The 16400-nt window shown below is 43.2% G+C and overlaps 1 protein-coding gene across 12 annotated transcripts in view; it reads left to right on the top strand.

The window, feature by feature from the left end:
* Positions 1–16400, top strand: part of LOC135717643 (cubilin) — a 617516-nt gene that overhangs the window by 525285 nt on the left and 75831 nt on the right. For 11 of the 12 annotated variants that reach the window (XM_065239791.1, XM_065239793.1, XM_065239796.1 and 8 more), the window contains exon 5: positions 5443–5571. The exons of the other annotated variant lie outside the window; for it this stretch is intronic. In XM_065239791.1, coding sequence (XP_065095863.1) covers positions 5443–5571 — 129 coding nt within the window. The remainder of the gene's footprint in view (positions 1–5442; positions 5572–16400) is intronic. 12 annotated transcript variants of the gene reach the window in all.

The following is a 16400-nucleotide window of genomic DNA, read 5'->3' as shown; positions in this document are numbered from 1 at the left end:
AGTTGTTTTGAACACCTAAGTAGTCAGTTGCTGTGAACTTCCCTATAAGTTAAGAATCATATTAGATCGTGCTCTATTCGTTCTCTTTAATAAAAGACAACCCTAAACCAAAACAGCCTCAAAGCTTGAGTTATGCAATCTAATTATAGGATATCTCAAATCCACGATATATCGATATATCCTACACTTCCTGGAACCCATTTTGTGTCTTTATCAAATGCCTTCCAAACTGTGACATTTCCTCCTGCATCCGCAAACCCTCCTTCTCAGGATTCAAGACACTCTGAATCTTACAGGCTGCTTTCAGATGCTCGCTTATCTCCTGGGCCGTTGGCTCTGCAAAAAGATGCACTTACCTATTTTGGGTATGCGTGAAATATTCCGTGTACACTGCGAAGGTCTGGCTTTAGGATTTCCTTTAGAATCACTTCCCACTGGTCTTTGATATGGTCTCGCTAATATAGAACTGCTTCAGTGACATGGTTCGCAGGTCTGCTCCAACATGCACACCAATCGCTGCTGACCGGACATCTTAATGAAGAAATTGTGCAACGCCAAATCCACCTACATATTGCTGATCGACCGAACGCTCTGCTTCGACCAGCATTTCCAACAGGTCAAAAAGGACTGCCGCAGTAGACTCAACCTCGTTAAAATGATCTCTCGGCCTAACCGATCCAACAACCGCGATGTTCGGTTCCGGGTGGCGCGAGCCATCATCAACCCTAGCACCAGTCTACAACAGCTACATCCACTCCAGCAGACGCCGCATGCATCGAAGCGTTCCTTTCCGGTTCTGCTTAAACGCAAATATTGCCAAGACCTCCGGAAACAATAGGATCTTTCTCGTCAACGAGGGGAACAGAGTCCTTCTCACGGCCGCCAACATCGAGCTCCCCCCAGTGGCCAAAGTCCATTGGCATGGAGAGAAAAGTTGGCACTCTTCACGAATCCAATTGGACAACCGGATCAAGAACCGCTTCAAAGGCAGGGGATTCATCCGTGATTCTGCGCAGATCGGTCGCCGCATTGCTTGGGTCCAACTATGCCGACCACGTACACCGACGGATCCCGATCGATAAACGGGTATGTATCGGGATTTTCGGAGACGTGCTCGGTTTTCCTCGGCCGAGGCTGCAGTGATCTTCCGTGCCGCTACGACGTCAGCCAACAAACCGATACTTATCTTAACCGACTCACACAGCGTCGTTCAAGTGATCACACCTCGGAAGCACCAAAACACCCATGAATCCAGGCGATTATCAAGTACGCCCCACCGAACACCCTGTATACATGGATTATCGGACACTGCGGAGTGCCAAGTAACGAGTCTGCTGATCACCTTGCCGGAGCCGGGACATCTAGTCCCAGACTCACCGACAAGGTACCCCTACAGGACGTCAGACTGTGGATCATGTGGACCATTCGAGCGGCATCGGAGCCCAAGAAACATTGCAAGCTTTATAGGGGTTATATAGCATTCTATAATTCTTAATCATGATCTACAGAACCCTCATAAAACTAAAATTGTTACTTGGGAGGCCGAGTGGTTCCGCAATAGAACCATAGAGGTAACTCTAAGATCAGAAGGTCCCGAAGAAACGAGCTCGACTTTTTGGCTCAGCTCTAGTACTATCTTCGGTCCAAAGCTAATCGATGCACCCCTCGAAACATTGGAAAATCCACGAACCCTTCATTTTATCTGTCAAACTTTCATAGCGAATCAAAACAAACATAATGTAGTACTGGAATTTATACTAGAATGGGATACGTTAATCGATTTGCTTGGGACCAATCAAGGCTAGTCAAGTAGTGGGCCAATCTAAAATCGTTAGTTTCAAATTGATTGTTGATAGAACTAACTTCATCCGCAAAGTCAAAGGGTCAACTGAAGCATGGAGCGAACAGAATAACCTAAGGGATCAACGCGCAATTTAGCGGCTTCAGACCGGGCACATCAAACTCGACTATAACTATGGTGACCTGCCGTTCCGCAGAAGTTGCATCATCTGCGGGGTACCCTACACCGTCGAACACATCCTGTGCAACTGCCCGGATTTCCAAAATCGTCGGGAGTCACTCTGCCTAACTTCCAGCATCAGGGATCTGCTCGGCAATGATACTCCGGCCTCGGCAGCACTAGTAACCTTCTTAAAGAAGCCAAAATCTACCACTTGGTATAGCAGGAATTTCTTTCGGTCGGCGGGACATCTCAGCTGGATGGATTTCCCCTATTGGACCCATGCCAGCTGAGCTCCGCTTTGTTCGGATTATTTGTTTGTAGCTTGTTTATTTTTTTTTCAATAAGTTGAAGAGCCAGCAACCAAAGTTATTTACAAAATGTTAATATACCATGTATAGGGGTTACTTACTCTGAGGCCTCTCCTTTCTCCGGAGATGAACTAGCCATAGGCTAAAAATCTCCTTAATAAAGAATTGGAAATCACAATCCCTACCCTGCCATCCATTTGTTACAATTTGTCACCCCTAACCTCGAGATAGCCGCGAGTAATCGGCCTCCGCTTTACTAACGTTAGTTTTAAGTAATTTTGTAATCTAATCAATAAATATTGGCTCCGCAAAGCTACAGCAAATAAGCCTGGAAAAATAAACGCATAATAAAAAAAAATAATTGGAAACAATGGAAATCACATCATCGAATCGTTGGACAGCTTCGGCATTTTCTTGAAGCGGCAAGCAGAAATAATAAGCAAAGCTTTAAGATCTTGGCTTGGCTGACACTTATACACAGAGGCAGTGCAGTGTTGCCAGTAACTTTAAAGACCATTAAAAATTATAACCATGGGTGCCAACAGTGCCAATCAGTGTGTCCAGGTGTGTCCAACTGTGTTTTGGCACACTGTGTGAAGTGACTGCTCCGACATGCACTCCAATCGCTGCTGACCGGACATCTTAATGAAGAAATTGTTGAAGAGGTGCAACGCCAAATCCACCTACACATTATATCCGTTAGCTTTCGGTACCTGTCGTGGAGGTTATCCAACGCATAAAAAATCATGGTAGTTAACTTTTTCCCTATGGCTGTTTCGTGGCTTGACTGACACTTATACCATAGAGGTAACTCTAAGACCAGAAGGTCCCGAAGAAACGTGCTCAACTTTTTGGCTCAGCTCTGGTACTCTCTTCGGTCCCAAGCTGATCGATGCACCCCTCAGAACATAGGAAAATCCACGGAACCCCACATTTTATCTGTCAAAATTTCATAGCGAATCAAAACAAACATAGTGTAGTACTAGAATTTCGACTAGAATGGGGTACGTTAAACAATTTGCTTGGGACAAATAGGCTAGTCAAGGAGTGAGCCATTTTAAAATCGTTAGTTTCCACCGGTTGCTTATACACAGAGACAGTGCAGTGTAGCCAGTAACTTTAAAAACCATGAACAATTACAACCAGGGGTGGCAAACAGTGCCAATGAGTGTGCCCAGGAGCGCCCAACTGTGTTTTTGGCATACTGTGCGGAGTGTTGATGCAACCATTATAGAGTCAACTCGCATGCACAGTATTTAAAAGTCAACTGCATGTTTTCTTAGATATGGTAACCCTATATCAGGTCCATCCGTTGCATATGTGTTAAAAGTGATTTTGTGTAAACGACAGTGAAATTTAATTATGACTGGCACTCGCAGAAAGATACGCATACAATTACGACCGTCCTCTTTGAAGGGTGCAAGCACAAACGGAACGACGACGACGACGGCGAGAGGGCGTGGGATGCAGCCAGAATTTATGAAGTGATTTAAATTTCAACTTACTTGTCAGCTGAAAAGTGCTGTCTGCAGCAGCAGCAGCAGTTGTAAAATCTGACATTACCACCGAAAGGCGTGACTTGATTTGAATTGTTCTGGCGAAATGAAATAGTTGCTGCGTCTCTTTGATTCCTGTCAACTTGGCGCTAGTGTTACGTAATGCACACTTAGGAAACTTTTAAATACTTTGTTAAAAAACTTTCCTTTTAAAGTAGCATTGGTAAGCGAACTGTTGTGCTTCTTAATTATGGTGATGGGAAAAAAATGGAAAAAGTTTAGGAAATTGAAGCACAGCTAGCTGGCAAAATAAATTATGCACACGATTTTGCATGCTTTTAGGGGTGCGAACTGAAGTGGCACGACGGTCTTCACACTCTCGCTCGGTGTGGATGTAATATGACACTGACTGCGTAGGCGTAGGCATCGGAGAAGGACAAAAACGCTCTCTTCTAATTTGATGCTGCTGGCTGTGTCGTCAGTCGAAGGGAACGCAGCGGCCGGTGAGTGGTTTTGACAGGAGGTTAATTAAATGGTATCGGACTTCCGAGGACCACCAGGTGCCGGTGTTCAGATTTTTGCTAATGAGATGGAATTCCGTATAAGCTGTGTAGCAGTGACATTCTCATCGTGTTGTTGTTGCGTTGTGGTGGGTGATAGTGATGGGAGATTGGAGGGGACTGGCGATAATGGCAACAGAGGAGATCTCGGTGTAGATTTTACCCAGATGTCGAGGTTGTGAAATGAGTGATTTCTCGGTGGGCTGAGTTTCGAGAGTTTTTGGGAGACCACGGAATTTTACTCTATTTTGGAATGGAAATGTGAATCCATGCTGTAATTAAATGAATAATCAGATTGTAACGTTCCACTTGGGACGTAATAGCAAGAGCAAGAAACGAGTGAGTTAGTGAGAATAGAGTGATTAAAGCAAATTTCTAACCCATTAAATCAATTGAATAAGGTGCGAGTCAGTGAAAACTTTGAAAACTGAGTGATATTTTGATACACTACCGGAAAAGTTCAATTAACCAGAGTATGCTGTATAACATTTTAATCCTAAAAGATATGCTATATGTCCCGAAGACTTCACGCAAATCCTCCTGTATATGCGTCTAAATAATCTACAAAACGTTTGGTATATATTTGGATAAAACTGAAATTCAAAGTGTAGACCCACCGTGAAACTGCGATACATTGTACAGCGGACAGACAATTTCGGATTACCGTGGGATTAAATGATTTCAGATGCAACCATTTCCGTTCGCATTGCATCGCTCGGAACCGAGTGACGGATTATCATTGATTACAATGTCTCTCCCTGATTGCATCACATCTGAAGCATACCGTATTCATCACATTCCCGTTCATCTCGCGTGTATACAACATCACGAAAGCATCCGCTTTGCCAAATCTTGACTAATTGTTTGAAATTTCTCTTTTTCTCTCTTTTCCTAACCTCTTTTTCTCGTTTTATTGAACTACACACCTACACATTACTTCACTCGAACCGTGCACGAAATTCTGTGACCGCGCGAATGATCCCACCAAAACTGTGACCTCGCACTACTTGTACTACCGCTACCGTCAAACACCAACTCTATACTACTACCACTACCACTTCTACCACTACTACTACTACTACTTCAAACCCCGAACCAAAATCGAAAACCTCCAGCGACGGGCGCTGAGCTTGTCATAGACGCATCGGCCGGGGTCGCCGTAGCTAGTGCGTACACGGACTCACGATCCCGTATCTCGATGGTGCAGTATTTGGAACCCCTGTCCAGACCTACCAAGGCACCAAGTATGTTGAAACAAATCGAATTTTCCACTGAATTTACAATACATTGCAATCGAAACCAACCAACCAACCATAACCTCATCATCCCAACCAAAAAATGTCCAGTAACGTAACCAATAGGCGCAGAATTCTATCGCTCGCTCTCTTTGTGCCACAAAACCTCCGTGTATCGCTCTTTCTCTCTCTATCTCTTTCTGTATTTTACTCACTCTCACTCACTCACTCACTCACTGTTGTTGCCAAGCGGTGTGCGTTCTTGTTCCGTATCTATGCAGTACAAAATCTATGGCTACTTAGCTCCAGGTGTTGACGGGATGAGCCCTCCCAAAGCGGGACATCAATTTACCGTCAACTCGGAGATTTTAGTTTTCCTCTCAATGTTCGACGTTACAAACACTACAGTCTACTCACGCCACAAACAAATAAACAAACAAACAACACTAGTGCTGGTTTACTAATTAGATTGGTAGTAGTAGAATAGCATTTTCTGTTACAGTTGTAATAGGTAGTTACTTTTTGCTTAGTAGAATCTAGTAGAATAATGCTTAACTTGTAACACTTTGAAAAATCGAAATGTAGCATCATATCTCGTATGCAGTTATTTATGGGGATCAACCAATTGAGTTTCTGTATGCCTTTGTAGAATAAAATTAAGGACAAGTTTGTTCCACCATTTGTTTCACTGCTTCGCGTGTTCTCGGCCGCATAACTGACGCTGCCCGAGCAGGAACGAATATCTCGATACCTTGAATTGGTATGGATTAGCCGGACATAAGAGGTAAAGTACCAACAAACAATTTTCCCACAATACCATTCCAATACCAAATTGAGCAAATGCAATACCAAAACAATACTACAAATGTATTCTTTTGGTATCCAAATATCAATTTCTGATATTTTCCAGGTATTTTTCATGCAGTTTGTTGGTATTATTCTTTGGTATTTTACCTCTTATGTCAAGCTGATCGACACCAAATTTTGGAATCAGATCAGAATTACGTATTTTCTCCCGCTCGGGTGACGATCAAAATAATGTACGAAGCTGAAAATGCTACTCAGTGTTGACTATAAAGAAGCAGATATCGAGCTATATTTTCAGATCTACATGGCTTCTGGATGCTGAGCAGTGTACCTCCGAAACAGCGAAGTGATGCAATAAAATAATATCAAATTTAGTTAGTAGATTAGTTAGTAGCTATGACGACCAATTGGCAACATTTTATAAACAAATTCCTCTGAACGTATAAAGTAGTTGATTGCACGTCACACCATTTCGAAGCTGCACATTGACCATAATTATAACATCAGCAAAAACCGAATTAAAATAACTTCCACTTGTTGTTGGATCCATCTTCACGTTCACCACCGTCATCGCCGTCGTAAAATTTGCGGCATCAATTAAAACTTTTTCCCAAGCACGACCAGTTTTCATTAACTCACCATGTTCAAAGTCGCGTTGAGCTGAAAGTTTTACGTTTCTCGTCCTGAATACTCGCTGGTCCTCGTGTTGTTTTCTTCCCACAGGATGATGTTTATGATCTGCAAAAACAACAACAAACGAAAGCACTAAATTAACTACGTTAAATACTCACTGGTAAAGACGACAGCTCATAAAAATATATACAAAAACTTACCGCAATTAAGTCATCGTTGTCAACATTTCATTAGGACGAAATTGCTTTGGTAATCAAAGACATCAACCGCTGATTTCTCGCAAATAAAAACTCACTCCTGCAATGCATCCATACGGTAGAAGAAACATCCCTCTACTTGATCTACTTGAAATCTACGGCTAAATCCAAACCTGAATGTATTCACCTATGGTGAAATTTGACATTTCTTATGTCACGGATACACTTGGATGACAAACTATGAGCATGAGCATTATTTTTATAATAACTATGATCACTATACAACAACTATACAAGTTTAGTTTAATAATTTATTATGCAAATAATGCTCATGTTCATAGTTTGTCCACAGACAAACAGACGTAACTCTTTGAAAAAGTTTTTCTTGAAAACATAGTATATCCAAACATGGGACCTCAGTAACGACATCTCTCGGGCTTCTCGCGGAAAACAAGCTTGCTCGCTAACTCGCAATCAATATTGCATAAAAGTTCTATAGAATGTATAGAAACGTCAAAGTGATGCGATGCCAGCGCTGCGGCGAGTAGTTCGCGGAATTGATAATATTCAAATCAACCGGTAAATGCGTGAACGAAGATACACAATGAAGAGTTACGTCTGTTTGTCTGTGGGTTGTCATACAATTGTATCCGCGGCATTACTTATTTAAATTTCAACTATAGGCCTCTTTAAGGTGTTTCCTTGAAGAGTCCATTTTTCCATCACATCTCGCAATTTCAAGAGCACACAGCTCGAGATCTACGAGGTTTATACATCTGCAAATTTCAGACATTGCTTGCTTCTCCGAAGCAAACAACAAGTAGTAGTTTCAGCTACGTGCATTCACAGAATCCTTATTATTTTTACATGTGAAATTGCGAAGTGTAACACGCAAAAGGACGCTACACCACCAACGCAGAGTGCGCCACGCGAGTTCGAGAGGAAGCGTCAAACAAACCGTCTGTTTACATATGAATAAGGATTTTTCACAACGCGAATTAGATCTTTTTGCATTGAACATCTTGCCAATTTCCTTCGGTAATTGTCTTATTTTACGATTTTCCACAGATCTGAACTGATTTGTACCTCAACTATTCATACTCAAGAATCCCGGAAGTTCATAACCACTATAAGGCACTATTCTCATTTTCCATTTTTCTCAGCAAAAATACTCCTGAACACCAGCAGGATCGATTGAGTGTTCACTCGGCTGTCGACAAAAGCAGGCCACTCTCGATGTGTGCCACGCGATCGTCTGTTTTCTCGGCAGCAACCATTGTGTGGTCCTCCTCATTGTTCTTCATCAGCAGTTCTTTCGGTCGATGCGTCGTCAACTTTGGAAAGCAACCGTTTCGTGATGAGTGTGTGAGTGCTGACCACGTTTTGCGTCCAATGGACGCGCTCTGACCCTCGTTGGCGTAACTGCCATACAATGAAACTACTGGAAGCGGCTCCAGTTCTGATGGAGGAAGCTTTTTGGATAGTGGAAGATAAAGTGTTTATTGTGTTGTACCTTTTGACTATAGTTTTAAGATATGTATTGTATAGTGACCAAGAATTCTCGGCTCTGTAAAGTTAATTCTCTAAAGAAAGACGTATGTTCAGTAGGAAGTCTGGTTTAATACTACATAAAGTTTTCAGTTGTTGATAACGGGTAAACAAGTTCTTAACTACAGAAATCAACTGCACCTTCGATCCAACTCTTCACCCCCTCTCAGTTGATGGTCTCCAATCCTATCTTCGTTCTCAAAAGTGTTAAAGCCGGGGCTGGTAGTGACTGTGTAAGAATGTCCGCTTCTTGCTTCTGGGTTGGAGCATATACAAGTTTCACCTTTCCGTCTGCAACCACCTTCTCGAATAAAATGAAACTTGACATCTATATGCTTGACACGTTTCGTCTCCTCCTTCTCTGCCATAGCTATAGCGCCTTGGTTGTCCTCGTAGATTGGTACAGGATACAAGTTTGATTCACACAAATCGGATAGCAGTCCAGTAAGCCAAATGTAATGTAAGTAATGCGATGTACTCAGCTTCTGTGGATGACATTGCTACTGTGCGCTGCTTCTTGGACGACCACACGACAGTACATCAAGAATCCAGAAACACACTTACGATCCTCCTCGCCGTTTCCATAGTCAGCATCAACAAACACAGCGACTGGTCGTTCATGCGGGTTCCTCTTAAAAATCAGCCTTAGGTCTTTTGTCGCTTGAAGATAACGCAGTACTCGTTTGGCATGCTTCCAGTGTTCCTTTCCTGCAGCATCTTGGAATCTTGCCAAATAGCCCACAACGTAGCACAGGTCTGGTCTTGAGCCCAGCATCAGGAACATAAGACTGCCAACCAGTTCTCGATACGGATAGTTGCATCCTTCAGTGGTCTTTCGAAGCTGCAACTTAGTTTCAGCGGGTGTGTGGGCAGGTTTACAGCCGTCCATTCCGAAACGTACTAGTATTTTTCGGATTAGTGCTTCTTGAGACAAATACAAAGTACCTTCCTCGTCACGTTCTATCTTGATTCCCAAAAAGTGATGTAGTTCGTTCAAATCCGTCATTTCAAATTCTCGTTTCAATCGATCTTTAAATCTCCTCAATAATGCGCAGATCGCCCACAACTACGAGCAAATCGTCCACATAGATAACGATGTAAGCGATTTGATTTCCTTGTCCACGCACGTATACGCAGTAGTCGTGTCGGGAACGACGAAATCCCATGCTCACCAAAACTTCATTAAAGCGACCGTTCCAACAGCAAGGTGATTGCTTGAGACCGTATAGCGATTTCTTCAACAAGCATGCTTCATTCGGTTGACTGCTTACCCCCTCTGGAACACGCATGTACACTTTTTCCTGGAGAACGCCGTTTATAGGAACGCCGTTGTTACGTCCATTTGATGGATCTTCAGGTTTCGGTTCGTCGCAATCGCCAGAATCGCCCGTATAGTTAAAAGCTTTGCCACTGGAGCAAACGTCTCTTCATAGTCCACGTGCTTCCGCTGCTTGTACTCTTTGGCAACCAGGCGGGCCTTGTAGAGCACAAGATTCCCGTCAGCATCGGTCTTCAACGTGAACACCCATTTACTCGGCACAGGGCACCTCACCATCGTACAGGTTTGGTTTTTCTTCAAAGACCTTAGCTCGTCAGCTATTGCTTGCCTCCATTCCGTCTCGTGCGGATGACCGTCAACCTCATCGTAACATGTCGGAACCTGTTTGGATTCATCAGCAGCAGAAAGGGCTCTATAGGGGGCCATAAAATCAGCTAACCAACCTGGGGTCCTGCGCTCGCGACCACTAGACCTCGGAATACACTCCTCACAGTTGTTCCCATTCTTTGAGTGCGGTGGGAGCGCCGATGCGCCTTCTTCATTAGTGTTGTCAGCAACTTCGTGAACATTTTCAAACTCATCTTCGGACAGCTCTTGATGGTCATCTTAAAATTCATTCGTTGGCTGCACGTCATCTGTATTGATCTATTCAACGGCTGGAATAACTTCAGGAATCACCATCTTCGAAGCTACTTTTTCCTCCAGCGATTTCTTTGAAGTCTTGAACGGAAAACTTGTCTCGTCGAATTTCACATCTCGTGCCACGAACATTTTCCTCGTTTTTGGATTCCACACACGATAACCGGTTGGTGCGTAGCCCAGCATCACGCTGCGCAAACCGATTGGGTTCAACTTGCTCCTCTTTTGTTTCGGAACCCATGCAAATGACTGGCATCCGAACACTCTCAGTTTCCCAACATCTGGTTTCTCACCGTGCCAACATTCAGCCGGGGTACAGTTATGTTTCGACGCTTCATTTGGACTTCGGTTTGTTGTGTACACTGCATTCAATACTGCTTCGCCCCACATAGATTTCGGTTCTCCGGATTCAGCTAGCATAGTCCTCATTTTTTCCACAATGGTTTGGTTGAACCTCTCTGCTACTCCGTTATGCATTGTTGTATAACCAACGGTTGATTCAACTTGAATTCCTTATTTCATATAGTACGCAAGCTGATCATTCGAAAAGTATTCTCTTCCCAGGTCTTGTTCCCTAACTTTGCCGTTCCATGGCCTCGTATACTTTGAAGAAATCAAACACTTGGTCCTTCCGTTTCATCAAATATATAACAGCAAAATGAGTATAGTCATCGATAAACGACACGAAGTACTGATACCCATCTACTGTTTTCGGTGTTATCTGGCCGCAAACATCCGTATGAACACGCTCCAATGGTCTTGTTGTGCTCGGTCGACTCTTGTTGAATGGCAACCGGGTCATCTTGCTCTCTGCACAGGACCTTCATTTTTAATTTCCCCGATTCCATCTATTTACCATTTCGCTCTGCTTCAGGCGTCGTACATTATTGAAGCTCAAGTGACCAAATCGTTTGTGCCATAGCTGCAACTCATCACCATCACCTTTCGCAAGGATGGCCGAATCTGATGTATAACGCTGCATCGTCAGGTAGAATAGATCCCCACGTAGTTCCGCCACAGCTATTGTTTCACCGTTTTTGGACAACACTGCTCGATCCGGCTGGTATTCCACTTGGAATCCTGCTTTCAGCAACCGCGATAATGGCAGCAAATTGAACTTGAGGTTCTTCACAAATAAGACGTTTCCCAAGGACAATGTCAGACTGTTCTCACCCATGAACGTCTTCGCTTTCACTGTGCCTTCTTTAGTAGCAATAAGTTTCTCACCTTGCTTGGCACTTTCAATTACCAGCGATCTGTCGAACTCCTTGAACTCGTGAAAATACCGCTCATCATTGGCCATGTGACGACTTGCTCCCGAGTCCAATATCCATTCAATGTCCAATTTCGACTTGTAGATCGCTTCCTGGGAAATCATCAACGCAACTTCTCTGTCTACGGGAACAGTTGCTACTTGAGCTCGATCATACCGCTTTTTGAACTTGCAACCTTCTTGCGCCCTTGTTCACCACACACCAAGCATTTTCCTTGAAACTTGGACTTTTCCTTGCTTCTTTCCGACTTTGCTGCAAACGCTGATCCTGATCCATCCGAGACACCATTGGCACATGAATTGTCTCCTCTTCCCATTCGTTTCTGCTCTTCGGCCAGCAAACGCGCCTTCACCATGACCAACTTCAACTGATCATCTCCCAGGTTCTCCATAACCGTGGTGACAACATCGTACGTCGATGGCAGAGAAATGAACAGTTGACTTACGGCATCTTACTCCGTGACAGTAGCACCAGCTCCCTTCAACTGGCGGACTAACTCGTCAAATTTTTGGAAGTGGTCCTTTAACGATGTTCCTTCTTCCATCTTCAGCGTTGCTAAGGACCTCCGAATGTATGTTCTTCGCGAACGTGCTTGCCAGGGAGTTCCACATTTCCTTCGTAGTGTTCTTGTCACGCACGTACTCCAGATGAGAATCCTCGATGTATGCAACTAGAAGAGCCTTCGCCTTTTCGTCCTTTTCTTGAAAAGCTTTCCTCTGCGCTTCGTCAGCTGGTACATCCTTCGTGATCATTTCCTTCACGCCGTGAGCCGACAACTGCGTTTCGACCCGGAACCTTCACACTAGACTGATGCAAAATTTGAAATTTTCGCTCCACAGTGCTCAAACGGTTCCAAATTGGGCCCTGATTAGCCTCCCAAAACTCAAACTCGTTTAGTGAGAAACTGACTTTACACAAACCATTTGAAGTTTATATGGAAATTACTATGGGAAAACAATTTTTTTTTGTTCGTTGTCTTCTAGCCTTATTATATATTGTACTGTTAACAAGTTCTATTGCTATTTTCATGGGAATTTTTATCAGCTACAACTTTGCAGAAAATCGTTTTTCAGCCAAACGTCAAATTAAATAGTTATTAATTGTTTAAGAGATTGATAATCTTATGGCAAGATTAAGCAACTGTATTGTGGGCAACACTGTATTCTGCAGTGCGACATAGTAGCCATAGTAGCCATGATTTTTGTCCTCTATTCTACGCGCCATAAACACCAATGTTGCCTGCTGAACAGATGATTGAGCATAATCATATGACATCAGTGACTTGAATCCTTAATAATTTTTGTTCCTTACATTTGATCGAAAAGTGGTCTTCAACAATGTTGTAGCTGAGAAAACTTTCACACCGCTTAAGCACTGTTGAGCGAAAATGTCAAATTTTGCATCAGTCTACTCCACACGTCGTATCCTTCACCAGCAAACTGGACTATTCCTACTTTCGCCGCGCTTGACATCTTCACTCCCGTCTTCTCCGTAATTTCATAACAAATTTCTAGATTCTTAAAATCAATTAGCTTCAACTTCAGAGGCCGGACGTAACTGGGCCCATGACCTCTAGAGAAAGACGTGTGTTCAGTAGGAAGTCTGGTTTAATACTACATAAAGTTTTCAGTTGTTGATAACGGGTAAACAAGTTCTTAACTACAGAAATCAACTGCTCCTTCGATCCAACTTTTCAAATTCATTTGAGCCTTATCAAATAAATTAATAAACAAAAAAAAACAAGCAGGATCCTTTCAAAAACTATGCAGTTTTAAATTTTTCAACTGTACATCAAGTTTTGAAGCATCTCAGACGATTAAATTTATCAGGAAAAGTGAAAAAGTGTTCCGCTTCCTATGTCCCACGGCAAAAATTTCTGCTCACAACACTTCTCCTATTCACCACCAGAGGCTGAATCGATCGCTTAGTGTCTATTAAAAACGAGGGGGACGACTCTATCTGCAATGCAAAAAAGATTGTGTTTTGCTGTGGCTAGCTGCGCGCACACTGAGTAGATAGAAAGAAGATTGATGACGATTCTGAAGATTTCCTGCAAAAAGATGATGAGCGATGCAAGTAGCGCGACAAATGAAAGAAGATTTTTCGAAGATTGATTCGCTAGTGTGAGATTTGTTGAGCATCTAAACTTGAGATTTAGATGTGTCGCCCCCCTCGATTAAAAAGGCGTATAGCAAAAAAAACAATCATTTCGATCAGATGCGCCGTTTACTTGCTACAATATCGCCTGCATTAAAAAAATAGATAGTTTTCATTGGTATTCTGTGCGATTTTCCTGTCACCTGGTGAATTCACCTATGTATCGCCAATCATAGTACCCCTATTGTTTACAGTCAAACTTTGTCAGCGATATCAGTTGTTTTGCAGAAGCCATAGACTTCTCTGACGTTTGTGAAATGCACAAGTATTAGTGCAGAACTCGGGGTAAATTATAAGTATTAGTGCAAGAAAACCTTTCCGTCTATGGCGAAAGCAGTAAAAACCTAAGAGGAAGAGGAGACAATACGGGGGCGAAAACGAACCCATTTTTCTGTCAAACGCGAACCGCTCGTGATTAGCCGATTTGAAATGCGTAAGATAGAGATAGAGATATATATAGATAGAGATAGAGATAAAAGAGTAAGAATCCAGTTGTCTCCTCTTCCTCTTAGGTAAAAAATGGTGGGGTTGTGTATAAGACACGACCGCATGGTTGACGTAGACTATACGTTAAGCTGTGTAGTGAAATTCTCGTGCATTTTTCTAGATATTGATTTAAAATACAGAAGTAACCTATGATTTTGGTCCTATGTACATATTTTGGATTTCCTACTTAGCAAAACTTGGTTAAATTCAGGACTTCATAAAAATGCGAATACATATTCTATTACATTTGGTTTCTAAATTACAATCAGACATGAGAAAGCGTCCAACAATGACCGTTATGATGGCTGGTATTCCCTATCGTTTCAAGATTTCTGGGGCACAAATCTTGTGTCTGAAACTCCTTGTGTACGTGGACTGCAGCAAACGTGAAGTTCCAGTTTCTTTGTTATAAGTTTTGTGAGAGCTGATATCTGTACCCTTGAAATTTTTATGTGGTAATTGATGGCGGAGTCCAAAGCAGAGTAACACGCAGTGCATGGGAATTCGGATGAGACCGGTGAAAAATAATAAACACGCGAAGTTCACTTTGAACGTTAGATTTAATTTAGCGAGATAGAAAGAAAAAATTACACTTGTGCTCTTCTCAAGTATTAGCCATGAACTAATAGTATTCGTTGGTAGGCAGTGTTGCCACTTATGCTGCACCGTTCGTTCGAGGGATGCGCGGATTTGATTGTGAATATCAGCGGAGGGTAATCATCGTTCTCCACACTCCTTCTCGATGAGCAGCCTCCGGTCCAATCACTCGATGCTTCTCCAATCCAAGTAGGCCACAGAAGCGATCGTGCTTTGTTGGCCCCAACGGCTTTGTTAAAATATCTGCAGTCATCCTCTCGGTCGGACAGTACATATTCCAGCGTAATTTGTCCCTTCTAACATAGTTCCTGGACGAACTTCTCCCTAGTTTCTATGTGTTTGGGTCTGCGGCTGGATCTCTCGGTCCGAACAAAAGCAAGGCACACTTGGTTTTCTTCTTCGATCGTTGTTGGTTCCGTTTGAGGTTCTCCGTAATCTGCAAGCATTTTCCGCAGCCACATGGCCTCTTGGCAAGCCTCACTGAGTGCCACGTATTCGGCCTCCGTGGACGACAATTTGACGCTTGTCTGTCCTCGGCTGGCCCACGGTATTGTGGCTCCACTGAACATGAACGCAAATCCATTGCGAATTCGGCGTCTGAACAGCCCATCAGTGTCTCATCTAAAGCACCACCCAAGCATAGACTGAAACTCTTCGTCTTCTGTAGATAACGCAGGACACACTTGGCGGCTGTCCAGTCCACCTCGGTGGGAGCAGCAAACTTTCGCCCGAGAATGGCAGCACTGTTCGCTATATCTGGTCTCGCAACTACAGAAAGATATAGCCAGCTTCCCACAACACTTCTATACTTCGCAGCATCCTCTAATGGTTTTCCGTCAGCTTCACTCCTTAGATATCCTGGGTCCATCGGCGATTTGTCATGTTTTGCTTCACTCATTCCATGCATCTTTAGCAGTTCTTCAATATAGTTCTGTAGACGAATGTTGTAGCCTTCCTCATCCCGACGTACTTCCATGCCAAGAAAATGGCGGACGTCTCTCAAACTGGTCAACTCGAACTCTTCACCAAGACTTCGGAACACCTTCTGCAACTTCTCCTCATCGGTCGATGCAACAAGCATATCATCTACATATACTAGTTAGGAAGATACTGGTTTTTCCACTCCTTTTCATGCACAGACACGGATCGGCATTGGACTGCTTGAATCCAAGCTTCGACAGCGTATTGTGCAGATGCTTATTCCAGCAACGCGCCGATTGA

The sequence above is a fragment of the Ochlerotatus camptorhynchus genome, unplaced genomic scaffold, assembly GCF_037179485.1.
Source record: "Ochlerotatus camptorhynchus isolate MF236.1 unplaced genomic scaffold, CSIRO-AGI_Acam_v1.1 ptg000062l, whole genome shotgun sequence".
Classification (NCBI taxonomy): domain Eukaryota; kingdom Metazoa; phylum Arthropoda; class Insecta; order Diptera; family Culicidae; genus Ochlerotatus; species Ochlerotatus camptorhynchus.
Note: the sequence above shows the minus strand (reverse complement) of the source record. Positions and strands in the feature narration are given on the sequence as shown.